The sequence below is a fragment of the Anomaloglossus baeobatrachus genome, chromosome 3 (assembly GCF_048569485.1).
Source record: "Anomaloglossus baeobatrachus isolate aAnoBae1 chromosome 3, aAnoBae1.hap1, whole genome shotgun sequence".
Lineage (NCBI taxonomy): Eukaryota > Metazoa > Chordata > Amphibia > Anura > Aromobatidae > Anomaloglossus > Anomaloglossus baeobatrachus.
The window spans coordinates 70,883,356-70,910,636 of record NC_134355.1 but is presented as its reverse complement, the minus strand read 5'-3'; the positions used below and the strand labels follow the sequence as shown (position 1 = coordinate 70,910,636).

Here is a 27,281-nt window from a genome sequence, read left to right as displayed (position 1 = left end):
ACCACTTGGCACAACCCATTCATATTGGAAACCAACAACCGTTCTGGCATTGTTGAAAAACTATAATGTTGGTAGAATAGTTTTGTAGAAATATGGCCGCCATCACACCTTGCAGAAAGGTTGGCAACCCAGTTAATTCTGCAAATATAATCATAAACAGATCTTGGTATAACCATAATGTTTTACCAGTCTGGACCCCAGGAAAACTGTGTGACAGCCCCCCGTAACACCAGAGGCGGCTTATGTGAATCCCTTAGGAGAGAGTAGGAAAGAGGCAGAAAAGTCTAGACTGTTCCCATCCTTTTTGCTACTTAGACAACTAATCAGTGGCTGGAGACGTGGCCCATGTGTTATGGTAAACCCGGATTCAGATGGTAATAATTTCCTGTATGGACACAATGCATGGACTGTCTGCGGTTTTACAGACCTGAACCTCAAGCCTTACAGGCAGGTAGTGATGGGTGATCCCGATCTGTAAAGATCTGGGATCGTACTGATCACAATCTTTCCTGGGAAGCTCGTGTTACAGATTGGGTCCAGAGGCTGTATAAAAAAAAAGCAAAAAAAAGCATATTATTAAAAAACATTATGATCATACTTACAGGTCCCGTGACGCATTCTGCAGACTCTGTCTCCCGGCCACTTCTGCTTCTGCGTCCGTCCGATAATTGCTGTGCCGAAACGCAAGTGCAATCATACCCTCACTGTCCGCCTGCTTCTCGCTCTGTACAGAGCGATGTAGCAGATCTGACAATGCTCTCTCTGCTTCTCACTGCGATTAGACTTTGTCTGCTTTGATGAAGCAGAGTTGACATTGCTGTACCTGTGGATTACGTCGGACTAAGAATTGTGTTTATAATAAAGATTGAGTCTAAATGTTTTTTTTTGTTTTATTTCTAATAAAAACATTTTTTCGCTGTGTTTTATTTTTACTGTTTACTAGAAATTCATGGTGGCCATGTCTAATTTGGCGTGACACTATGAATTTCGGGCTTAGTAACATCTGAGAATACAAAGCTGGTATTAACTCCTCTATTACCCAGCGTGCCACCGCCACCAGGGCCGCTGGACGAGCCGGGTAAAATGCCTGGAAATGGCGCTAAGAAACAATGCGCCATTTCCAGGGGTGGCTGCGGAGACTCCCAGCCCCCAGCTGCCTGGTTCTACCTGACTAGCGATCAAAATATGGCGGGAGCCTAGACTTTTTATTTTAATAAATAAAAAAAAAATAATTAATGGGCTTCCCCGTATTTTTATCGCCAGCCAAGGTAAAGCCAGGCAGATGGGGGTGGCAGCCTGTAGCTGTACGCTTTATCTGTGCAGTGTAGACAGTGTAGACCAACTCACTCCTGTGAATCACCTGGAACCTCAGCTGACCTGGTTATCTCCGTTGTGCCGGATCAGGGTGTAGGAGTCCATCCATACAAATGTGAACAACGGCAGAGCAATGTCCAGCAATAACGTGAGCAATCCAGGATGCTGTTAAAAATTTCTTTTACTTTATTCGTAAATCCATTAAAAGGCAATGGTCCAAGCAGTTCAAAACCGCATTAACGCACGAAAGTAGTGCAGATGGGAGTACACGTAAAACCCGCCTTCTTCATGGTCCAGAATCTCAGATATTCTAATATTCTAATATTTTAATGACCACAGGGGAGTAATAACATGGAATTCGAGCCAACTAGTCTGGGGAAACGCGGCCTAATTAGCATAGGGAAAGCAACATTCATATGAGTAAGGCCGGAGTCATACTTGCTATTGAAAAATTGGTCCGATTCTCATACAAGAAAGTAGGATGATTTTTTTCTCACTTTTCATCAGTGTGCTGTCAGTGTGCTATCCGTTTTTTTCCTCAGCAGCTGCTACTCATTTACAGTCATGTACAGGAGCATTTAGGCCTAAGCCACACGGCGAGAAAATCGGTGCGAGTGGAGTGCGATAAAACATCGCATTCCACTCGGACCAATGTTAGCCTATGTGTCAGTACACATGAGCGATTATTTTCTCAGCCCTAATCGGACTGAGAAAACAATCGCAGAATGCTGCAATTGTAAGGAGAGACTCTTTTCTCTCGCACCCATTCAAGTGAATGGGGCGAGAGAAAAATTGCACTGCACTCGCGGTACACCAGTGTACCGTGCGTGCAGAGCGAGAATTGCAATAGCCGGCTACGGAGGAGAGAGGGAGAGAAATCCCTCCCTCCCCTCCTCCGTGCCAGCCCGCCCCTCTGCAGAGCCAGACCGCCCCCCGCAGCTGAGGTCCGCACGCACAGTCGGACCTCAGTCGCAAGGATACTAGCATGACACTCTGCTCCTGCTGTGCTGCCAGCGCGAGCAGAGTGTCATGCGAGCATCGCAGAAGTGCCCCGTGTGGCCCTGGCCTTACAGTGTTCTCTGCTACATGATAGAAATGTATTGAGAAATATGGATGTCACTAGGATGGTCCGTGTGCCATCCGTTTTTTTTCTCGCACCCATAGACTTGCATTGGAGAGTCTCGCACGAGAAACTCTTGAAATCGCAGCATGCTGCGATTTTTTCCTCAGTCCGATGTGGGCTGAGCAAAAAATAGCAGATCAGAGCTGCCTCATTGATTAACATTGGTCCGAGTGCAATACGAGAATTTCTCGCATTGCACTCATGCGAGTTAATCACAAGTATGATTCCAGCCTAAATAGCATTATTCAGGGCTGGTTAGGGAGGGAATTTTGGCATACAGGGATGAATGCTACTGGGTTGGAGGGCATAGGGGACCTGACAGGTTCCATTTAACAAGAAGACATCGCAAGAGCTTTTATATTTTGTGTTTAATAATGATTTTTTTGGATCTTAAGGATTTTTAATTACTAGTGATATCTGGATTTTCGGGGGAAATGCTCTGAGGGTATAATGTACATAAGTAAACACTTATCTCTCTTTTGTGCTACATTCAGCATAACATATAATAATGGTGCTGCAATAGAATTTCAGCAGCAAAATGACTAAAGATATTATAATTTTTGAAAGATTATCTGGAGTTTCTTGTTCTGAATCTTTAGCGCAGCCAATACAAATCAGTCCCGCAGTTTGATGAAAATTAACACTAGTTTTGTAAAGCGCACATCAGGGGATTGCAGTCAAGTCTTATCTTCAGTTCCAGTCAACTAGCAATCCTGAAAGAGTTTGCATCATCATCAGAGCAGGCGATTCTGCTGGTGAACCTAATCAATCCGCGGAATACTGTGGCTGTGCTGTGTAACAAAGCTAAAATAGATTTACAAATGGGGTTTTAGGGGATAAGCTCCTCCACAGGATTACATATTGATTTTAAAAATAAAAAAGCTTATCATATAAGCCAAAACTGAAGAAAAAAAAAAATTCAACCTATGCAAAAGAAAAAAAAAAGTACTCACTTCAAAACGTATGCCAAGAGTGCATCACAATGAACAAAGTGCTGGAGATATAGTTATTGAACAAAAAGAGCGGCGTGTCAAGGCCCAACCACAGCGAGGGATGTAATGAACTTACTGGAGAATGATATAGCCATAGGATGCAGTACATGGCCGCTCTCATTATGGGATGTCACCGCGGCAGGCAGGTCCCGGATGGGCTGAGAATTTGATGTGTTTACAAGGCTATGCTGCAAAGACATATCTTCTCCAATGGGAAAAAGAATTAAGTTGCCGAGGATTTTGCTTTACCAAAAGGGTACGATTTCCCTGGTGGAGCAAAGTCTATAACTTTACAAATTAAGAATTATACCATTATCTCTATTACGTTAGTGTGGGTAAAATTCTTCAGGGCAGGTCTTCTTCACTACTCAATATCTAATACTGCATTCCTCCCCAAATAAGACAGGGTCTTAAATTATTTTTGGTTCGAAAGATGTGCTAGGGCTTTATATTCAGGGGATGTCTTATATTTTCCCCATGAACAACAATCCACATTTATCCTTGAGGGAAAAAAAATGACCATTCTTTTGGGGGTATCTTCTCTCTTTTGGGGGTGTCTGCTTTCTTCGATGAAGAGTTCTGATGTATTCTGTAACATTTTCAGCTGTTTGGACATTTCCATATGGAACCGCAACTATGGCTTATTTTTGGAGTAGGGCTTATATTTTCGTTTAATATTTCTTAATTATTTCAAAAGTTTTCATATAAACAGAAGATAAGAAATGTATAAGGATCTTTCATGTTACCCAATGTTACAGCATCTGAAGATTATAAAATAACCTATGTCTTTAAGTCTCGTAAAACGTATGGTACTATGAAATGTATCGCAAATCATGTGGAAGGTAAAATCTGTATAACATCCTATAGAACATCTTAATTTTAACATGTAATAATCTTCTATCTTTAAATTTATTCCGTGTAAAGTGTTAAAGGCAACTTCCTTCTGTATAGTCTGGTTCAATAGGTATGAAAACATGACCCTATGTATATCAATTAGGTGAGAAAGAGATATAGAGAGAGGGAGAGAAAGATAGGTAGAGAAAAAGGGAAGGAGGGGAAGACATGGGGAAATGGGGGGGGGAGGAGAAGGTCTGTATTGTGATGCCGCGCCACTCCTGTGTCCGGGAGCCCATCCCGGCTTCTTGAATATTTATTGTGATAGAGCGCCTGTGAGTAACCAGGTTTGGAATTGCTGTGTTTCTCTATACTGAAGCCACGGATACCAAACGGAGAAACACAAGGAGTCTTTCCCTTCGTCAAACGCTCTCAACTCCTCCAGACGCCGCAGGCCATCCATAGCCTCTACCCAGTCTGCTCTCCTCAATGTACAGGGGGATCTCCAATGCCTCGGTATGATTTGCCTCATTGAAATCATAAAGTACGAGAGCAAGCCTTTCTTTGCCTTGGAGACTGCCCCTGTATACATTGATAAGAGGGCCACTTCCGGTGAGGGTGTCACTTCCGTGTGATGTAAATCGTTATTGAGAGCAAAGACATCTTTCCAAAGACCCTGTATCCCTGGGCAGGTCCACCAGATATGTAGCATTGTGCCCACTGAGGTCTGGCACCTCCAACAGGCGTCCGATACCTCTGGGAACATTTTATGTAGTCTGGCGGGTGTCCTATACCACCGTGAGAGGATTTTATAATTGAGTTCCTGCATTCTACAAGAAATGGTGGATGTATGTGTTAGGTTAAATGACTTACACCATTGTGCCTTGGGAAAAGTCTGGCACAATTCTGTTTGCCAATGTCTAACGTAGTCAGGCAAGTCGTCTCCTCCACCCCCCTCGGGCACTGCTATGTTGTAGATTATTGAAACTATGTGAGGGGGTGTTTCTCTAAGGAAGCATAGTTTTTCAAATGGAGTCAGATCCTTCTGTATCTCAGATCCCGGAGCCAGAGAATCTATGAAACTACGTAGTTGTAGATATTGGAACCAGTAACCTGGTTCCCGTGGCCGGTCTCCAAGCAGGTATATCAGTGTTTTGCATCCCTGTTGGGTAATTACGTCTTTAACTCGTGGAATCCTTCCCATTGGCGTTGAAATCAGTCTGGGATGAGGTTCGTGAAACCAGCATTGAAACGCGAAGTTGCCCACCAGAGGCGTCATAGGACCCGGTTCTCCTGTCAATCTATATCGTCTATTGGCTGTCCTCCACGCTGTAGCCAGGGACAAGAGGATCGGGGAAACTCCCAGGGTCCCAAGGTTAGTTCTAGATGACAACCAGAAGATTCCGTGTGCCATATTCGGGCATAGGTCACATTCAATCTCCACCCACAATTTTCTGTCTTTACTGTGCAGGAGATCCAATATGCAACCACCCACCGCTGCTGCGTGATAAGCTTTAAGATCCGGGAGCCCCGCCCCTCCGTCCCAGCGAGATTTAGTCAGCATTCAGTATTTCAGTCGGGGTTTGGTGCCACGCCATATAAAATTGCTGATCATCTTCTTTAACTTGAGGAAGACATTTTCTCCTAGGTTCAGTGGGATAGTTTGAAACAGGTATAGTATTTTAGGTGGGACATCCATTTTAATTGTATTGACCCTGCCGAACCAGAGGGCTTATATTTTAAGCATAGTCCAAAAAGCCCCCCAAAAAATCCTACTAGGGCTTATTTTTGGGGAAACAAGCACTAGAAACACATTCAAAGAACAGCAAGACTGTTGAAGGCCCTGTGCGCACACTGCGTTTTTTGCGGATTCTTTCTGCAGCAAAAAGAAGCAGCATGTCCCTTCTTTCCACAGGTACCTGCGGTTTTGCAATTGATAATAGTTAAAAACCGCAGGGACAAAACCGCGGAAAATCCACACTAAAACCGCAGCAAAACCGCAATAAACCGCGGTAAAACCACATGCGGATTTTGGGTGCGTTTTTTTGCCGTAGGCCTAAGCCACAAGGTGAGAAAATTGGTGCGAGTGGAGTGCGATAAAACATTGCATTCCACTCGGACCAATTTTAGCCTGTGTATCAGCACACATGAGTGATTATTTTCTCAGCCCTAATCGGGCCGAGAAAACGATTGCAGCATGCTGCAATTGTAATTCTTTTCTCTCGCACCCATTCAAGTGAAGGGGGCGAGAAAAAAAAAAAAAAAAAATCGCACTGCATTCGTGGTACACCGGTGTCTCGCGCGTGCAGAGTGAGAATCGCAATAGCCAGAAACGGAGGCGAGAGGGAGAGAAATCCCTCCCTCCCCTCCGCAGCGCCGGCCCTCACCCCACAGCTGAGGTCCGCTTCCACAGTCGGACTTCAGTCGCAGGGATACAAGCATGACACTTGGCTCCTGCTGTGCTGCCAGCGCGAGCCGAGTGTCATGCGAGCATCGCACTAGTGCCCCGTGTGGCCCCGGCCTTAGATGCGGAATTCTGCCAGAAGGTGCATATTTTGCTTAAGAAACTCATCTACCCAGTGCGCACAGACCCTAAAAGAGGTATTGTGACTCCACTCACACAGCTTAGGAGGTGAGCAGGGCTGGTGAAGCCACTGATAGATGCAAAGAAAGGGGCACGAACTGCGCATCATTAGAATTGGGCAATACACAATACTAGGTAATCAGTGGGCATGACGCCAACGAGCCACACTCACCTACCGATGCAGTAGTGAAAGGAGCCAACATAACCTGCAAAGGGGCATCACGTCTAAATGTGGCTTTAAGTGTTATTTCCATCTTACATAAGTGGTGGAAAAATCACTACGCTATAGAATCACTGTCTTGATAAGTGGGGGTCTGACCTCTACTAATAGAGGGACAAAGTTTTCTTTTTAAAGGATGGCACATCACTATGATATGCCATCATTTTATGATACATGGAGGTCCAATCTTATGAACATTGAGAATGAAGAGGCCTCAGTGCTGTATCCCCTTTCTTCTAAACAGTGGTGCTCTCCTAAATCAGCGCTATGGCCCCTTCATTGTTAGTGATGGTCCCAGAGGTTGGAGCCTTACCATTTATAAAGTGATGGCATACTCAAGAGATAAGACTTTCAAATAAGGGAATGACCCTTTATGTTTTGGTTATTTTTTTTTTCCTGTCACCAATAACCTATGTGCCATTAAGTAGAATATTTTTTGTTTAATATATATATATATATATATATATATATATATATATATACATATACATACATATATACACACATACATACATACATACATTATATATATATATATATATATATATATATATATATATATATATAATCTTAAACAAATTTTGTAATTAACTTTAATTATCATGCATTGTTTGAAATAGTTAAAAAAAAATGTAAATCTGGCATAAAGTTCATATCCGAAATCTAGGATCAAAAGTGAAAGTGTGTTTTATCAAATTTGCACAAAAAGTCTATAAACTTTGTGCTGACACATCCTTCCACTTATGGAGATCACCGACCCATCTATTTAGAATAAAAAATGGTCAATTGGAACATGTCATTGTGATATCCAAAAGTGCAAAAGATGAAGAGCAATGTCCACCGTTACTCAGACAGAGAAAGTCTTTTCTTTAGTTTTGATAATAGCCTCGGCTCTGAGGAAGATCCCGGAGGAGGTCGCAGCGTTACATTGGCGTGTTGTACTTTCTAATAAATCACTTTTTCGGAGGCATATGCGCACAAATTGGCAGAACTTTTCATTCTGCAGCAGTGTGAAATTGACAAGATGTAATGAAAAAGCTACAAAGCCAAACACGAGACATGCAAGAAACGTTTAATGATGACTACAAGGCTTTCTTCTTCCTTTTGTTTTCCCAGAAATTAAGTCCTTGCGCTTCATTATACAACATACACTCTATTTTCATGCATTACTATGGGCCGTTGTGTTTTTGACACGACTGTGTATTGTTATATTCCAGAACGTTGTTCATTATGGCTTTATGATATAGAACAAACCTATTACACACTTGTCAGGCAATGTTATGCTGATAAATTTAGGGAACAGTAAATTCTGATCATCCAGACTGCGAAACAGATGTTCTCGGTGTATGATGGTGACAGGTCATGATCACTATTTTAATCCAAAATCTATTTGTCCATGTTCAGTGGTGGTGAGGTGGGAAAAAGGCCCAAGGGTGAACAGTGAGACACCAGGCCTAATGTAACAGCTGGGGAGCTGATGGAGGGACAGGCTGTAGGGGCTTTGTAGTTTTTGGACAAATCAATGAGCTCTACATCTTTTGGCAAGATCTTTACTTCTAAAGCTTGAGTGTTTTATTTCTATCTAGTCTTAGAGACCTGCTGGATTATCACCAAGCTCCCGTATCCCAAATACAAAATCAGTAAAAGGGCACTGTCGGGAGTGTCACGGCCTGATGTGATCTCAGGGCGATCCGGGATCAGAAGATGACAGCGTATTGTGAATCACTGATCCACTTTATTGTTCGCTTGTCAATTAGAGTATGTTCACACAGGGCTTTTTTGGTAAGTTTTTGCTGCGTTTTTTTTAGCCACAGATTTGTTGTGGTTTTATGCAAATCCATGCTAATAAAAAGCTGCTTTTTACAGTACTAGCAAAGTCTATGAGATGTCTAAAATCTCATACATACACACACACACACACACACACACACACACACACACACACACACACACACACACACACCTGCAGATTTTTTCCTGACTGTTTTGTCAAATACCTGCGTTTTTGCAGCAGATTTCAAAGAATGAGCATGTCAATTCTTTGCAGCGTATTTGCAATGTATTTTAATTGAAACAAGCTATTTTGTAGAAAAAAACGCACTAAAAACGCCACTACACAAACGCACCAAAAACGTAGATGACTCAAAGGAGATTTCCTGCCACAAGATCAAGTTTTGGTCAGGAACAAAAAAACTTACCAAAAAGCCTTGTGTGAACATAGCCTTACCCTGAGTTGGAATGTATTTAATTCCATCTGGTATTGAATGGGTTAAGGTGCATTTCTATCCTGCAGTGATCTAGCAGGTTGTTGTAACCTCAGCTGCAGCCACTCCCTTCTGCTATAAATATCTGCTCCTCACTATGCCGACTATAGCGCATACCTATGTTGACCATGTTGAGGGGGCTTGCTGCTTCATAGCTGTGGTGTTGTTACTATTGAGGCTGCAAAGTTTCCTATGGAAGAATCCAAAGAGTGCTTTTTGTTGTATTTTACCTTCCTCATGTGGTCTTATTGTAGTGGCGAGACTAGCATCGCTCACCTTCACTAGTCAGGGTGAGCTCAGGGCCAGCGAGGGCCTATGCACATGATTGGTGTATGGGGGGGAGGGCATTCGTCTAGGGATGCTAGGTAATGCAGGGATCAGGCTCAGGAGAGTGGTAGGAGGTGACTCCAATCCCCTCTCCCTAGCCCCAGAGCCTACCATTGTATCATTTCCCTGGCATACCCTTTGTGTTGTGTTGCTTGCTGTCCCCCCTTCCCCAACGTCACATTACCCTGGTGTTCCCGCTGTGTTGCGCCTATTGCTGGGAGTCCTCTTGTTCCTGGCTTGACATCTGTAGTCACATTGTAACAGGCCCCTACCATGTGCCGTTTACAAAAATGTTGTCCGGAACTGCTGTGTATTTTCAACTGGATTTGTGGAAGCAGCAGAACTCAGTGGCAGCAAAGTGAACAGGATCTGAACAACTCTCACCACAAGCAGTGGACATTTTCCACATGGGAATTCATTTTTAAATCCACAGTATGTAATTTCTACTGCAGGAATAAGGATTTGATGAAAAGTTTTCCCCATAAAGTTAAATAAAGAAGTGAAAATCTGCAATTTCTGCTGCAAAAAATGGCTAAAAATAAAATTAAAAAAATTAGAAAAATGAAAACAAAGCAGTTTACTCATCCCCTATCTTCTGCCACTCAAAAATATTGGCTTTTTGGGTCTCACAGTCTTAAGGGGGCTTTAACACGAGACGATCTATCATGCGATAGATCGTCGGGGTCACGTTTTTTTTGACGCACATCCGGCATCGCTTGCGACGTCGGGCTGTGTGACACCTCCTAGCGACGCAGAATCGCTCACAAATCGTGAGTCGTGTACTCGTCGCTCGGTTTCATAATCTCGTTTAATTAAAATGGCGCCGGTTGCTCATCGTTCCCGGGGTAGCACACATCGCTCCGTGTGACACCCCGGGAACGATGAACAGCAGCTTACCTCCGTCCTGCGGCACCCGCCGGCTATGCGGAAGGAAGGAGGTGGGCGGGATGTTAATGCCCCGCTCATCTCCGCCCCTCCACTTCTATTGGCCGGCCGCTGTGTGACGTCGCTGTGACGCCGAACGTCCCTCCCCCTTCAGGAAGAGGATGTTCACCGCCCACAGCGACATCGCACAGCAGGTAAGTGCGTGTGACGGGGGTTAACGACTTTGTGCGCCACGGGCAACTAATTGCCCGTGATGCACAAACGACGGGGGCGGGTACGATCGATCGTGAAATTGCACGATAGATCGTACCGTGTAAAGCAGGCTTTAGTTTTTGGCCCCTTTCAATGATTTGTGTTGTTACATGACTGCTGCACACAATCACAGGCTTAAGCAGTCACGTGTCCACATGTCATAACTGGAGCCCCAAGTACACAGATGAGTCAGGGTATAAGGAAGTCTTGGCATTATAGCATAGTACTGAACAGCTGGAGAAAATCTGCAACAAAAGCAGCAGAATTGTGTGCAGATTTCCTGCGGATTCTGGGTCGGATGTGAGAAGGAGCTCTGCACACTCAGCCTTTTGGAGACAGAAACTGCTAAACAGTTCGATAAAATGATTTACATTTACTATCAGGCTCCTTTACATTATATTTCATACAAAGCTCTGATATTAGAAGGTTAGAACTTGTTGGTTGGATTCATTTTTGAAAAAAACAATAATAGGTGATATGTACCAGAGTGTATAAATAAGCAGCGTCACACATTGTTTGCTTTGGACAAAAAATACTATTACTGCAAAATGTTATATATGAGCCAGTGTTTGTTCATTGTGTCAGTTTTTACCGTCAAGATTTCATCAATTATCTTCTCATGACCAAAAAAAAAAACAAAAAACGAAAAAAAAGAAATAAAACTGCAAAACTTCGCCCATCCATTAGGGCTCATACAGAAGTCCGGGCAAATCACGGTCCAAACAGTAACTGCAATGCATGGACTGGTCACGGATCTTCTGACCTTAGCATGACACCCTTATATACTCCTACGATGCCATTATGCACAAGTGGGGAGACCCGCGGGCAGTCCGTGCTTTGTGGTCTGCGCTCAGACCGTGTTGCGTGGCCATTTGCATGAGCCCTTACTTAAACCAGACAGTACAGAGATTGCTCACTGATGCCATCTGTCTACAGTCAGTGATTTTTCATGGACACACAGAATTGTATGGTTTAAGGTGGTACTCTGATTTCCAAGATCCTATCAAAATAGGTAGTAGGTGTAATAATAAAATTAGCAAATACCTCCAATTAGAAATGTGGTATAGTTTTCCTGATATAGTATCACGGCAGTCTCTCTGTATTTTGAGACTGGTGACAAGATCAAGACTAGAGGTCTCTCATTGTCATCTGAGACTCTACATATTAAACATGTTTTCTTTCTTTGGGTGTGGCAAGGGTTAATGTCAGTTTTCCTTGCCAGCTTCTGACTCGTGGTTAGGTGTTTCCAGTTTGGGACCACTCCCAGTCCCTTTTTATACCTCCGTTCCTAGCAGAGTGGGTTGGTTATTCTCTTTGTCATTTGAATTCTGGGCCTGGAGGTGGAAGGAGCTGCTGGAGTCATTGCTGTTGGTTGTGATGTAGGCTACAGTACAGGTGCCTGACTGCAGCCTGGTTGTTGGAGTCAGTCTGTTGCTGTTTTCCCCCAGAGGTCTGTCTTACCTTCCGTTGGTGCATTGTTTTAGTGCAGCGGTGGGACTAGTGATCCTTGCCTTCCCACTCACTAGCCAGGGCTTACTACAGGGCTTTAGGTTCCTGCGTGGCGACAGGTGAGGAACATATACAGGGACTGGCTAGGAGTGCAGGGTACAGCTGCAGGTAAGTGGATGAGGTACCAATCTTCCCTCTCCCTAGCATCAGGGCCCCCTTTGTTCAAGTTACCCCGATGTACCCATTGCTTGTCATGGTAAAACCAATCTGTTGTGTGTTTTACCTCTCGTTGGATCTTCTTCAAATCCATGACGTGACATATAGCCATGTCTCAGATTGTAAGCTTATGAGCAGGGCCCTCACTCCTCTTGGTATCTTAATTTTGTTATTTTGTATTGTCTCACATTGTCTGTACATGTCCCCTCTGAATTGTAAAGCGCTACGGAATACGTTGGTGCTATAGAAATAATTACAGTCAGGGCCAGAAATATTTGGACAGTGACACAAGTTTTGTTATTTTAGCTGTTTACAAAAACATGTTCAGAAACACAATTATATATAATATGGGCTGAAAGTGCACACTCCCAGCTGCAATATGAGCGTTTTCACATCCAAATCGGAGAAAGGGTTTAGGAATCATAGCTCTGTAATGCATAGCCTCCTCTTTTTCAAGGGACCAAAAGTAATTGGACAAGGGACTCTAAAGGCTGCAATTAACTCTGAAGGCATCTCCCTCGTTAACCTGCAATCAATGAAGTAGTTAAAAGGTCTGGGGTTGATTACAGGTGTGTGGTTTTGCATTTGGAAGCTGTTGCTGTGACCAGACAACATGCGGTCTAAGGAACTCTCAATTGAGGTGAAGCAGAACATCCTGAGGCTGAAAAAAAAAGAAAAAATCCATCAGAGAGATAGCAGACATGCTTGGAGTAGCAAAATCAACAGTCGGGTACATTCTGAGAAAAAAGGAATTGACTGGTGAGCTTGGGAACTCAAAAAGGCCTGGGCGTCCACGGATGACAACAGTGGTGGATGATCGCCGCCTACTTTTTTTGGTGAAGAAGAACCCGTTCACAACATCAACTGAAGTCCAGAACACTCTCAGTGAAGTAGGTGTATCTGTCTCTAAGTCAACAGTAAAGAGAAGACTCCATGAAAGTAAATACAAAGGGTTCACATCTAGATGCAAACCATTCATCAATTCCAAAAATAGACAGGCCAGAGTTAAATTTGCTGAAAAACACCTCATGAAGCCAGCTCAGTTCTGGAAAAGTATTCTATGGACAGATGAGACCAAGATCAACCTGTACCAGAATGATGGGAAGAAAAAAGTTTGGAGAAGAAAGGGAACGGCACATGATCCAAGGCACACCACATCCTCTGTAAAATATGGTGGAGGCAACGTGATGGCATGGGCAAGCATGGCTTTCAATGGCACTGGGTCACTTGTGTTTATTGATGACATAACAGCAGACAAGAGTAGTCGGATGAATTCTGAAGTGTACCGGGATATACTTTCAGCCCAGATTCAGCCAAATGCCGCAAAGTTGATCGGACGGCGCTTCATAGTACAGATGGACAATGACCCCAAGCATACAGCAAAAGCTACCCAGGAGTTCATGAGTGCAAAAAAGTGGAACATTCTGCAATGGCCAAGTCAATCACCAGATCTTAACCCAATTGAGCATGCATTTCACTTGCTCAAATCCAGACTTAAGACGGAAAGCCCACAAACAAGCAAGACCTGAAGGCTGCGGCTGTAAAGGCCTGGCAAAGCATTAAGAAGGAGGAAACCCAGCGTTTGGTGATGTCCATGGGTTCCAGACTTAAGGCAGTGATTACCTCCAAAGGATTCGCAACAAAATATTGAAAATAAAAATATTTTGTTTGGGTTTGGTTTATTTGTCCAATTACTTTTGACCTCCTAAAATGTGGAGTGTTTGTAAAGAAATGTGTACAATTCCTACAATTTCTATCAGATATTTTTGTTCAAACCTTCAAATTAAACGTTACAATCTGCACTTGAATTCTGTTGTAGAGGTTTCATTTCAAATCCAATGTGGTGGCATGCAGAGCCCAACTCAAATTGTGTCACTGTCCAAATATTTCATGACCTAACTGTATTATGTCTCTTCCCTCATATTCAGGGCATTACAGCTTAGGTATACATGGGTAAGATCACAAGCAACTGTCACTATAGGGGTGGTAGTAACCATAGATAGCTAAGGCCGGTTTCCCATATCTGGCCTTTTGCTGCTTTGCCGGATCTGTCACACTCCAGTATAGTGCAATACAGTACAATGGCATCGGTGCAAGCTCCAGTCACATGACAACATGTGACCGAAGCTTGCTGCGATGCCATTGTACTGTATTGCACTGTACTGGAGTGTTTATACCTCAAAATCAAATTATAGGGAGGAACCCAATTTATCAAAAACCATGAAAAAAATTCCTATATTAAAAATATCAATCTTTATTAGTCAATATCTAAAAAACTGTCAATGCAGTCACAAAAGGAAAGAATAGCCAAAAAAGTGGTTGGGCGGGTAGAACGGGGGAGACAGGTGCGCCAGATGACGATATTGAGGATGTAGGCAGGGGAGGGGGGGGCCTATCCTAGCCCTATGAATTTCCCCTACCTACCAGCGGAGTGAAAACACCCTACTTTACTCGGTGCCCCCGCTCCTCGGCGGCTGTCCCTTAATGTCCCTCCAACCATAAAACCACCATCACCAAAAGTGTACGTGAAAAGGTGCAAGTCAAAACTCTAAAAAGTCTGGTATGCAGTTCAGTTAATACACATGCAATCAGGTAGTTCCCTATCGGGGTAAGACAATGATCACACTATTTCCCTTAGGGATGACCAAAGGTGCTCTTGTTTCAGAGGACACAGGCCTAAATAGTCTGAGTAACCACCCTATTGTTCATACACATCAGGTCAACTGCACACCCATCTCAGTTGAAAAAATATTTTTGACATTTTAGAATAAAGTACTCATCAGGTCATATCATAATATCAAAGATGATTAAAGCACTTATCATGTCAAGCTGTATACTCTCTCAGCATCTCTCTCAAGTCTGGTGTGCAGTTCCATTCATGCAAATGCAATAAGGTAGTTCCCCTATCAGGGTAAAAAATGACAATATTTCCCCTGAGGATGACCGACAGTGCTCTTATTCCAGAGGATACAGGCATAAATAGTCTGGGTAGCCACTCTATTGTTAATACACGTCGGGTCAACTACATACCAATCCCAGATGAAAAATTTGATAATTTAAAATGAAGTACTTATTATCAGGTTATATATCATACTCTCACAATAATAAAAGTACTTATCCATGTCAAGTTGCATATCATCTCAGCATATCTCTCAGCATATCTCTCTCAACGCGTTTCTCCCTCAGGATGTCTGGGGGTTCATCAGGAGATTTTCAATCAGTAAAGCCGATCTCACAATGGAGCGGTTGCTATGCCTAATAACGCCACTCAGGACCACAAAAATATGGGTCCTGGCTCATTAGTGGTATCAGAGGTAATGCCTCATTTGGCCACACACCACCTCCACTTATATCAACTCGATAAGCGTCATTTAACCCCACCCCCATGCGACTTACTGTCCATGATAATTTCAAAAGGCCGCGCCATTCCGCCGGCGGTCACTTCCGGTTTGCAGTCCATGTGACGTAGGAACGGAAATCAATATTCCCCATCAGGCCTTGCACACAGTTCCAGGCCTCTGACGTCACACCGGAAGTTCCGGCCCATGGACCGCACATTGCGTTCCACTTATCAGGGACGCCCACATGGAGCACATGTTAGGGGAGGGTAATTGGCGGATCACATGACAATACACTGGTGGAACGCAAATTGCGCTCCACATGCAGTAAATGCCCTCATAGCAACAGGGGCGTCGCCTGTAGTGAGGGCTAGTCACGTGACTACCGAGTAAAGATTGGGCTATTCATATGAATGGAGAAATGAAAAAGAAACGATAACATTATATCGCCAGGAAATAACCATGCTCGTCCTATAGGGACAATAAGCGCATAGGCATAAAAGTCAGCTCCGCTCAATAACTCATCCCATAGAGATGTAAAGGGGGTTCCCAAACCACCATAAACCTTTCACAGGGAGTTAGATGAAACTGGTGAAATTTAATTGTTCATTAATCCCATCTGGGGACATACTCCGCAGAAGGTAGATCCACCTCGTTTCCCTTTGGAGAATCGCCCTATTCCAGTCACCCAGCCTCTCATGTTTTTGAACGGTCTCAATCACCCTAAACAGGATATTTTTATCCCCATTATGGTATTGGACCATATGCCGGGCCAGTGCAGTATCCCTTTTGTGGAGAATATCCCCCATGTGCTCTCCAATCCTTACTCTCAGTTCCCTCTTAGTTTTCCCCACATAATTTTTGGGACACTGACAGGTGCACATATAAACTACTCCAGTGGTCTTGCAGTTCGCAAAATCCCTATTGGAGAATACTCTCCCTGTCGCTGCACTTGTGAAGGTTTTAGAGGGGTCAATATACCTACAGAAACTGCAGGTCCCACACCTAAAGGTCCCAATCGGTCTCCTGTCCAACCAGGTCCCTCCCGATTTTGGTTGCTCAAAGTGGCTATGGACCACGTGGTCCCTTATTGACCTCCCTCTCCTAAAGGTGACTGAAGGTTTTGTAGTTAGGGTATCTGCCAAATCTGGGTCTGCCCGAAGAATGTCCCAGTGCCGCCTTAGAATGTCCATAATCCTATCCGTATGGTCGTCAAAGGTCCCAATCAATCTTGTCAGCCCATCATTTTGTATTCTCTGGCGGGGCGCAATTAGCTCTGTTCTGTTTCTTCCCTTTGCGACTCTATATGCTTCCTCAATTACTCCCACTGGATAACCTCTATCTCTGAACCTGCGTCTAAGGTTATTCGATTGTGCCTGAAAATCTCCCAAATTGGAACAGTTCCTCCGAAGTCGAAGGAACTGTCCCTTGGGGATCCCTCTTTTCAGGCTAGTGGGGTGACAGCTCTCCCATCGCAGCAAACTATTAGTTGCCGTCGGTTTTCTGTAGATGGTGGTATCCAGATAGCCGTCCTGGTTCCTCTTAATGTACAGATCCAAAAAGGAGATCCTGTCCCCCCCTATCTCCGAGGTAAACCTCAGGTTCAAATTGTTCAAGTTCAGATGTCCAACAAAGGCCCTGAAGGAGTTTTGGTCACCCGACCAAAGGATGAGGATGTCATCAATATATCTCCCCCAGAATAAAATCCTGGGGGTCCAGATGACATCCTCATCCCTAAAAACAACTGTGTCCTCCCACCAACCCAGGAGCAAGTTTGCGTATGTGGGAGCACAGGGGCTCCCCATCGCTGTGCCCCTGAGTTGATGGTAAAACTTCCCGTTAAACAGGAAGTAGTTGTGTCCCAGGACAAACCTCAGTAGTTCAATGATTAAGATGTTATGGGGTCCGAGATGACTCCCCCTACTCTTTAAAAAGTACTCGACTGCCTCAATGCCCTTCTCATGCGGGATACTGCTGTACAGGGCCTCCACGTCTATAGATGTTAGGATGGTGCCCTGTTCCACACAAATTCCATCCAACTTCCCAATAAGATCAGCAGTATCCCTAATGTACGATGGTAAAGATGTTACAAACGGGCGCAACAGTTTGTCCAGATATACACTCACATTCTGACACAGTGCTTCTATGCCCGAGACTATAGGTCGGCCTTTCAAGGGCACCACCCCTTTATGTATCTTAGGGAGTGAATAGAATGTTGCTATTCGTGGATGTTTAAGATACATAAAGTCAAACTCACTCTTAGAGATAAGCAGGTCCTCCAGTGCACGTGTCAATATCTCCAATAGTTTACAGGCATAGTCATTAGTCGGATCCCCCCTCAGTACCTCATACGTGGCAGAGTCATGGAGAATGGAAAAGCACATGTCCTTGTATTTACCCACATCAAGGATCACAGTATTCCCCCCCTTGTCGGAGGGCTTTATTACGATGTTTCTGTTTTTTTCTAGAGACAATAGTGCATCCTTCTCTAGTGGTCCAAGGTTGGTATCAGATCTCCCCTTTCTCGGATTAATTTTACTAATCTCGGCCGACACCAGTTTGGCAAATATGTCAATATTACTACATTCTCCCAAGGGTGGTAGTCGTAAGCTCTTAGGTTTAAGGTCCGAAAAAGGGCCTTCACCAATCTCACGGTCACTCTCCTCTGCAAGTCCGGCCAAAACCCTAACATCATTGAGCGATTCAAGAGGAATCCCCAATTGTTGGCATTTATTTCTATCGTTAATGACAAAATATTTCTTCCACTTAAGTTTCCTAAGAAACAAATTAATGTCCTTGATCCAAATAAACGGATCGCACCGTGTGGTCGGAACAAATGAAAGGCCCGCAGCCAGAACCCTCTCTTCATTAATAGATAGAGTATACGAGGACAGGTTAATAATTCGTTGCCTATCTTCCTCTACACCTGCCCCTACTATTTTTTCTGTACCCCCACTAATCGTGTGCGTAGTTGGTAGGACATACCGTCTGTCCCCTCTAAAAAAGAGGCCGGAACCGAGGATGAGGTAGAGGATGAAGATGGAGCAGAAGGTTCCCCCAGGGATGCTCCAACTACCGGGAATCTCTGATTCCCCCTTTTTTCTTCCCATTTTTTGTTCTTATTTTTGTACCTCCTGAATTGGCCTCTCCCTCTATTATTTCTAAATGGGCCCTCTCTCATCCGAAACTCAGTATCCGAATTCTCTGCGTCTGAGGAGGAGGGATCAACTGCGTGATCGTATGACTCCAAACTGGGATAAGCTTTGTTATCCTTAAAATCAGCCAGGTCCCGTACGTAGTGTCTGTGTTTTCTCTCTTTGAGTTCCTGCTGATATTTATCTACTGTAGTTTTGAGTGTAATTTCTTTATTACTAAAGTCTGAGTCAGATTTATATTCACGAGCTTTCTCGATTTGGCTCTCAAGTTTCTTAGACGATTCTTCTAAAGTCAATCTCTCCTCCTCTAGCAGGATTGTCATAAAACGAATTGATGACGCTATTGATTCCTTGCGCCACTTATCTAGCAGTGTCTGGGTTCTAGACCTCGGTGCTGGTGTAAGTGGGATCCTTAGGCCTCTTGGAACAATGCCACTCTTAATATAATGCTCTAACGATCTCACCTCCCACCAAGACTTCAGGTGGTTTTTGTAGCATGCAAGTAAATCCGAAAAAATATTTTTAATGCTAGGTTTGGCCAAGGTCCTGCTCAGTTCAGAGGCCTCAGAAAACACCTCCTCCACATCACTCAACCAATCAGACGTGTTAAGCGGAGCTGACAAGAAGCCAGCCATATCAATTTATACCTCAAAATCAAATTATAGGGAGGAACCCAATTTATCAAAAACCATGAAAAAAATTCCTATATTAAAAATATCAATCTTTATTAGTCAATATCTAAAAAACTGTCAATGCAGTCACAAAAGGAAAGAATAGCCAAAAAAGTGGTTGGGCGGGTAGAACGGGGGAGACAGGTGCGCCAGATGACGATATTGAGGATGTAGGCAGGGGAGGGGGGGGCCTATCCTAGCCCTATGAATTTCCCCTACCTACCAGCGGAGTGAAAACACCCTACTTTACTCGGTGCCCCCGCTCCTCGGCGGCTGTCCCTTAATGTCCCTCCAACCATAAAACCACCATCACCAAAAGTGTACGTGAAAAGGTGCAAGTCAAAACTCTAAAAAGTCTGGTATGCAGTTCAGTTAATACACATGCAATCAGGTAGTTCCCTATCGGGGTAAGACAATGATCACACTATTTCCCTTAGGGATGACCAAAGGTGCTCTTGTTTCAGAGGACACAGGCCTAAATAGTCTGAGTAACCACCCTATTGTTCATACACATCAGGTCAACTGCACACCCATCTCAGTTGAAAAAATATTTTTGACATTTTAGAATAAAGTACTCATCAGGTCATATCATAATATCAAAGATGATTAAAGCACTTATCATGTCAAGCTGTATACTCTCTCAGCATCTCTCTCAAGTCTGGTGTGCAGTTCCATTCATGCAAATGCAATAAGGTAGTTCCCCTATCAGGGTAAAAAATGACAATATTTCCCCTGAGGATGACCGACAGTGCTCTTATTCCAGAGGATACAGGCATAAATAGTCTGGGTAGCCACTCTATTGTTAATACACGTCGGGTCAACTACATACCAATCCCAGATGAAAAATTTGATAATTTAAAATGAAGTACTTATTATCAGGTTATATATCATACTCTCACAATAATAAAAGTACTTATCCATGTCAAGTTGCATATCATCTCAGCATATCTCTCAGCATATCTCTCTCAACGCGTTTCTCCCTCAGGATGTCTGGGGGTTCATCAGGAGATTTTCAATCAGTAAAGCCGATCTCACAATGGAGCGGTTGCTATGCCTAATAACGCCACTCAGGACCACAAAAATATGGGTCCTGGCTCATTAGTGGTATCAGAGGTAATGCCTCATTTGGCCACACACCACCTCCACTTATATCAACTCGATAAGCGTCATTTAACCCCACCCCCATGCGACTTACTGTCCATGATAATTTCAAAAGGCCGCGCCATTCCGCCGGCGGTCACTTCCGGTTTGCAGTCCATGTGACGTAGCCACTTTGAGCAACCAAAATCGGGAGGGACCTGGTTGGACAGGAGACCGATTGGGACCTTTAGGTGTGGGACCTGCAGTTTCTGTAGGTATATTGACCCCTCTAAAACCTTCACAAGTGCAGCGACAGGGAGAGTATTCTCCAATAGGGATTTTGCGAACTGCAAGACCACTGGAGTAGTTTATATGTGCACCTGTCAGTGTCCCAAAAATTATGTGGGGAAAAACTAAGAGGGAACTGAGAGTAAGGATTGGAGAGCACATGGGGGATATTCTCCACAAAAGGGATACTGCACTGGCCCGGCATATGGTCCAATACCATAATGGGGATAAAAATATCCTGTTTAGGGTGATTGAGACCGTTCAAAAACATGAGAGGCTGGGTGACTGGAATAGGGCGATTCTCCAAAGGGAAACGAGGTGGATCTACCTTCTGCGGAGTATGTCCCCAGATGGGATTAATGAACAATTAAATTTCACCAGTTTCATCTAACTCCCTGTGAAAGGTTTATGGTGGTTTGGGAACCCCCTTTACATCTCTATGGGATGAGTTATTGAGCGGAGCTGACTTTTATGCCTATGCGCTTATTGTCCCTATAGGACGAGCATGGTTATTTCCTGGCGATATAATGTTATCGTTTCTTTTTCATTTCTCCATTCATATGAATAGCCCAATCTTTACTCGGTAGTCACGTGACTAGCCCTCACTACAGGCGACGCCCCTGTTGCTATGAGGGCATTTACTGCATGTGGAGCGCAATTTGCGTTCCACCAGTGTATTGTCATGTGATCCGCCAATTACCCTCCCCTAACATGTGCTCCATGTGGGCGTCCCTGATAAGTGGAACGCAATGTGCGGTCCATGGGCCGGAACTTCCGGTGTGACGTCAGAGGCCTGGAACTGTGTGCAAGGCCTGATGGGGAATATTGATTTCCGTTCCTACGTCACATGGACTGCAAACCGGAAGTGACCGCCGGCGGAATGGCGCGGCCTTTTGAAATTATCATGGACAGTAAGTCGCATGGGGGTGGGGTTAAATGACGCTTATCGAGTTGATATAAGTGGAGGTGGTGTGTGGCCAAATGAGGCATTACCTCTGATACCACTAATGAGCCAGGACCCATATTTTTGTGGTCCTGAGTGGCGTTATTAGGCATAGCAACCGCTCCATTGTGAGATCGGCTTTACTGATTGAAAATCTCCTGATGAACCCCCAGACATCCTGAGGGAGAAACGCGTTGAGAGAGATATGCTGAGAGATATGCTGAGATGATATGCAACTTGACATGGATAAGTACTTTTATTATTGTGAGAGTATGATATATAACCTGATAATAAGTACTTCATTTTAAATTATCAAATTTTTCATCTGGGATTGGTATGTAGTTGACCCGACGTGTATTAACAATAGAGTGGCTACCCAGACTATTTATGCCTGTATCCTCTGGAATAAGAGCACTGTCGGTCATCCTCAGGGGAAATATTGTCATTTTTTACCCTGATAGGGGAACTACCTTATTGCATTTGCATGAATGGAACTGCACACCAGACTTGAGAGAGATGCTGAGAGAGTATACAGCTTGACATGATAAGTGCTTTAATCATCTTTGATATTATGATATGACCTGATGAGTACTTTATTCTAAAATGTCAAAAATATTTTTTCAACTGAGATGGGTGTGCAGTTGACCTGATGTGTATGAACAATAGGGTGGTTACTCAGACTATTTAGGCCTGTGTCCTCTGAAACAAGAGCACCTTTGGTCATCCCTAAGGGAAATAGTGTGATCATTGTCTTACCCCGATAGGGAACTACCTGATTGCATGTGTATTAACTGAACTGCATACCAGACTTTTTAGAGTTTTGACTTGCACCTTTTCACGTACACTTTTGGTGATGGTGGTTTTATGGTTGGAGGGACATTAAGGGACAGCCGCCGAGGAGCGGGGGCACCGAGTAAAGTAGGGTGTTTTCACTCCGCTGGTAGGTAGGGGAAATTCATAGGGCTAGGATAGGCCCCCCCCTCCCCTGCCTACATCCTCAATATCGTCATCTGGCGCACCTGTCTCCCCCGTTCTACCCGCCCAACCACTTTTTTGGCTATTCTTTCCTTTTGTGACTGCATTGACAGTTTTTTAGATATTGACTAATAAAGATTGATATTTTTAATATAGGAATTTTTTTCATGGTTTTTGACTGTACTGGAGTGTCACAGATCCGGCAAAGCGGCAAAATGCTGGATGTGTGAAACCGGTTTTAGTTGTAATGCCCTGCACATGAGGTAAGAGACATAGCTATATCAGGAGAAGTATACTTCCCTTCTAATTGTAGGTATTTGCTAATATTATTAGTATTATATCCACTACATATTGGGATAGGATCTTGGAGATGGGTATAACCCTTTCATTTTGATCCATGACTCAGATCGCAAAAAACCCATAGCTCCATACTTTTTTCCATAGACATGTGGCCTGCAAAAATACCAGACATGTGAACAGTATCATAGCCTGTAATAAGTACGTCACCTAGCTATGAAAAGCACAGAAATTGTGGACGTCTGAATGAGGCCTATGGGGAAATGAAGCATGACATAAGGATTCAAAGGAGAGAATTTCTGTCTCTTGCACCAACCCCTCATATCTTGTACTAGGTTAACTGGATGTCTTTATTATGAAATAAGCATAAGAAAGTGTAAAAACGCTCATTGTAAAAGAAGTGTTAGTGGAGGTCGGAATTCACATTCAATTATATGCAAATTCCAACCACCTCTGCAGGAATACCGGAGGACGACGGGCCCGGTTATTGATATAGATGCAGGTCCCATTGGTGGGGTATATATTTTAGGTAAATCCTGCAAATAAATGCACGAGATGGAAATACCCCTTTAAATATGAAGACCTGAGCTGTCAGCAGCTCTCGATCGCCATTTCTCAGATACCTTGTGCCATTTATTCCGTATAATCTTTCAGCATCCATGAAAGTCTCCTAAACTAATTGCAATTGATTGAATATGGATCAGGAACCTTATCAGGTGAAAAAAGAAATTACCAAGTGACAGTCTGGGAGGTCAATACGGAGCAGCGCACATCACTCAGGTCTCAGATGCCATTTGGGGGCTCAGTAATATAATAACAAATGGCCGCATTGCACTTGCACTTTAGCAGATATGAATAGAAACGTGTCACCGTTGTTTTATATAATAATCTGCTCGAAAATTGCAAGTAATTTTCATCAGAAAGACCAAAACTTCCCCCATTATTTCACTGTTCGTACTTAATGATCATATTTTGCATTGTTGAATTCTTACCCAAGTGCAATAAGCCGAATGCTTATATTTTATTTTCTTCCTGAAATGTTATCAGTTATGTAGATTGTGGTATTTTTTTTTATTTTTGCATTTCAGTTTAATTTTTTCAGGCAGAAGAGGTTGCACCCCATTTCCATCTTACCTTCTATAGCAAGCATTGCCCGCAACTCTCGGTTCAGCAGCTCAAACCGTCTCTCTAGGTCATGTTCTTTCTCCCTATAGGCAAGTTTGAAGAGAAGTAAAAAAAAAAAAACAAACAAAAAAAAAAAAAAACACAGCTCATCAATATGTTAATTACTAAATCATTAAACACTTAAAGGGACCTTTAGTGCGCATTGATTTAGGGAACTCATAAATGACTTTTCGCTGAAGCAATAAGCTACTTCTCACAAATGATACACAGACAAGGAGAAAGTGTGGGGGCAGCAAACAACTTCATGGAGTTTAGTCATCGGGTCCTTCCTGCTCTACAGCTATCTGAATGGATCACTAAATTATAAAAATATCATTATATAACCATGAAAATCTCCTACTTTCTACTAATAGTCTTCATTAGCCACAAAGAGCTCACTTTACAAGAAGCCAACCCTTGGGACGACCATCAGACCTGTAAGGAAGTGCTTCAAGGTTGGCTCCATACTCCTCGATGATGAATATAACATTGGAAACAGAACCAGATTTACAGAAACATACACATTAGAGCAAAATTACCCGAGACGGTGTATGGGATCCTCCAGTTCTTCGACACCCCCCCCAAATTATATCATACAAAAAGAAGGATTATAGACACTTGATCCTTTTGTTGCCAGGCTAGATAAGCTGCCACCATAGGTATACTCTAGATGCATACTCCATTTTCCCCATCCAAAATACATGCACACTCATCTGAGTCATGCATGTTTATAGAAGAGTGTTTGGAAGATGGTAGTGAAGGTGTATTGATTGCCATGTTTATTTACACTGCTCTATTCTCCTCCTGGCTAGGGAGCAATTAAAGGGAAACAACCAGCAGGATTTTCATATATAAAGTAAAGCCAATGCTATACTGGCGCTAGGATGCTGAATGTAAGCATTGCTTTTGTTCTGAGATTGGAGGTTTTATTTCAGAAATATGTGCAAGTAAAGTTCCAAAAGTGCACTACTATGTGATTGACAGATGCAACAGGAAGGGAATCTGTGGGTTGGGTCTTGCCATCTGTTCCTGCCCCTGTTTGTCTGCCTGTGCCAGAATTAACATCTATGACGGCAATAGGGGCAGGAAGGCCAGGCAGGCAGACCAGGGTGGGAATAGATAGCAACACCCGACCCACATATTCCCTTCCTGTTGCACCTGTCAATCAAATAGCAGTGCATTGCTGGAACTTTACTTGCACATATTACTGAAATAAAACATCCAATCTCAGAACAAAAGTTATACTTACATTTAGCATCTTAGCGCCAGTATAGCACTGGCTTTACTTCACATATGAAAATCCTGCTGGTTGGTTCCTTTTAAGCACCAGGCTCCTATAGAAATCAGGGCATTCAATCAGAATCCACCAACACCGTTGAACTATAATTGAGCAAATGAGGTAAAAGCGGGGGACTCCCTGTGAAGTTTCGCTCATCACGGAATTGCTCAACCCAAAACTCAGAGGCATAAAGTGCAAAAAGAAGCAATGAAATGATGGCACTCACCGATGCAGAGCAGATTTTTTTATTTTGCGGGAAAACTGCACTTCTGCAAGACCTGAAGAAGCACAGTTTTCGAGCAAAACGGCTGTCGTCCACATGTGTCCCGCACCTACCCTCCCGTGATTGTAATGTGATGTGCGTCGGTGAATACAGCCATTTCATTACTTTTGTGTCCCACAGAATCGGAATGTGTGGTTCTGTGAATCCCTCTATTATTTTTCGTATCTTCATGATTTCATTATTAATAAAATGCAAATATTTTACAGCGCATCTATTTTTTTATACTATAATTACGTTTCTTTTTTTTTTTGCTATAATTATTTTAACCGTCGGGTATTCTAATACATTTTGTTTTCCTTTGCTGTTAATCCTCCCTTCCAGGGTCAACACCATAACAGATCGTAAGCATGTCATAACATAACTAGCAAGCGAGTTACTAAGATCCTTGTCACCAGTGGTTGGATATTATTAGCTGACGATAATCCTCCTTCTGAGAGCCTAACCGAACAGGAAATAATGGGTAACAATGGAAATGGAAGAGTTCATTTTAATTTTCCTGAGTCACCGGGCAAAAGACATGGGTGCAGCCCGAGAATCGTTAACCCACTTATGTTTACATGCGTCAGTCAAAGTGTAAAGACATCAGGATCGGAGAGAACCAAACAATGCTTATCTGGCGCCAATATCACTGGAGGGCAGAAAGACTCGAATGGAGACAAAAGTCAGAGCAGACTTCATAGAATTACTTTTGCATAAATCATAACATGTACTATCGTAAGTGTAACTGAGACAGGTGCCCCATGTGCTTACAGAAGTGAGAGCTGGTTCATTCGCCTGATCAGGGCGTTTTTCTTGTTCACAAGCATGAACCATTCCTGCATTAGCGTCTCCTCTTCTTCGGTGTACATTCCTGTATAAAAAAAACAAAAAAAATGAGAAATAAATATGAAGAAATAAGAAATTCGATAAGCCCTGCACCGGTTTGGCATCCAGTCCTCCGTGGCAGCCGGTCTTCACTTCTCGTCCTTGGCAAGTCAAGACGTTGGAGAGACTAGCAAGTGCCATAGTTGTCTAGGATGCCGGGCACAAAAGTAAAATCACCGCGGACCAGACTGGATGTCAAACCAAGGCGGAACAAACTGAACTGGCCATATAAAGTAAACATGCAAATAGAAGCCAAAAAAAAAACCAAAACAAAAAAAAAAAAAAAAAAGGAGTTAAACATATACTTAAAAGATCACATCACAGCTTTAGAAATCCAAACGGTTACCTTCTAACTCTGTAGCATTAGTACCAGATAATTAGGGATCGCACTGTTTTGAGGTGCACCATTGCACATAAAAAACTATACGATGAGTCTATGTAAAGTATGAATTTACGTCTTAGAATTCAGTACGTCGCTAGACCA

General features: G+C 43.3%; 1 protein-coding gene across 7 annotated transcripts in view; it reads right to left on the bottom strand.

Annotated features, from left to right (window-relative positions):
- EHBP1 (EH domain binding protein 1) overlaps positions 1–27,281 on the bottom strand; it is a 536,928-nt gene that overhangs the window by 18,984 nt on the left and 490,663 nt on the right. For all 7 annotated transcript variants that reach the window (XM_075339243.1, XM_075339247.1, XM_075339245.1 and 4 more), the window contains 2 exons: positions 26,684–26,783; positions 24,342–24,415 (listed from right to left, as the gene is read on the bottom strand). In XM_075339243.1, the coding sequence (XP_075195358.1) occupies positions 24,342–24,415; positions 26,684–26,783 (174 nt within the window). The remainder of the gene's footprint in view (positions 1–24,341; positions 24,416–26,683; positions 26,784–27,281) is intronic.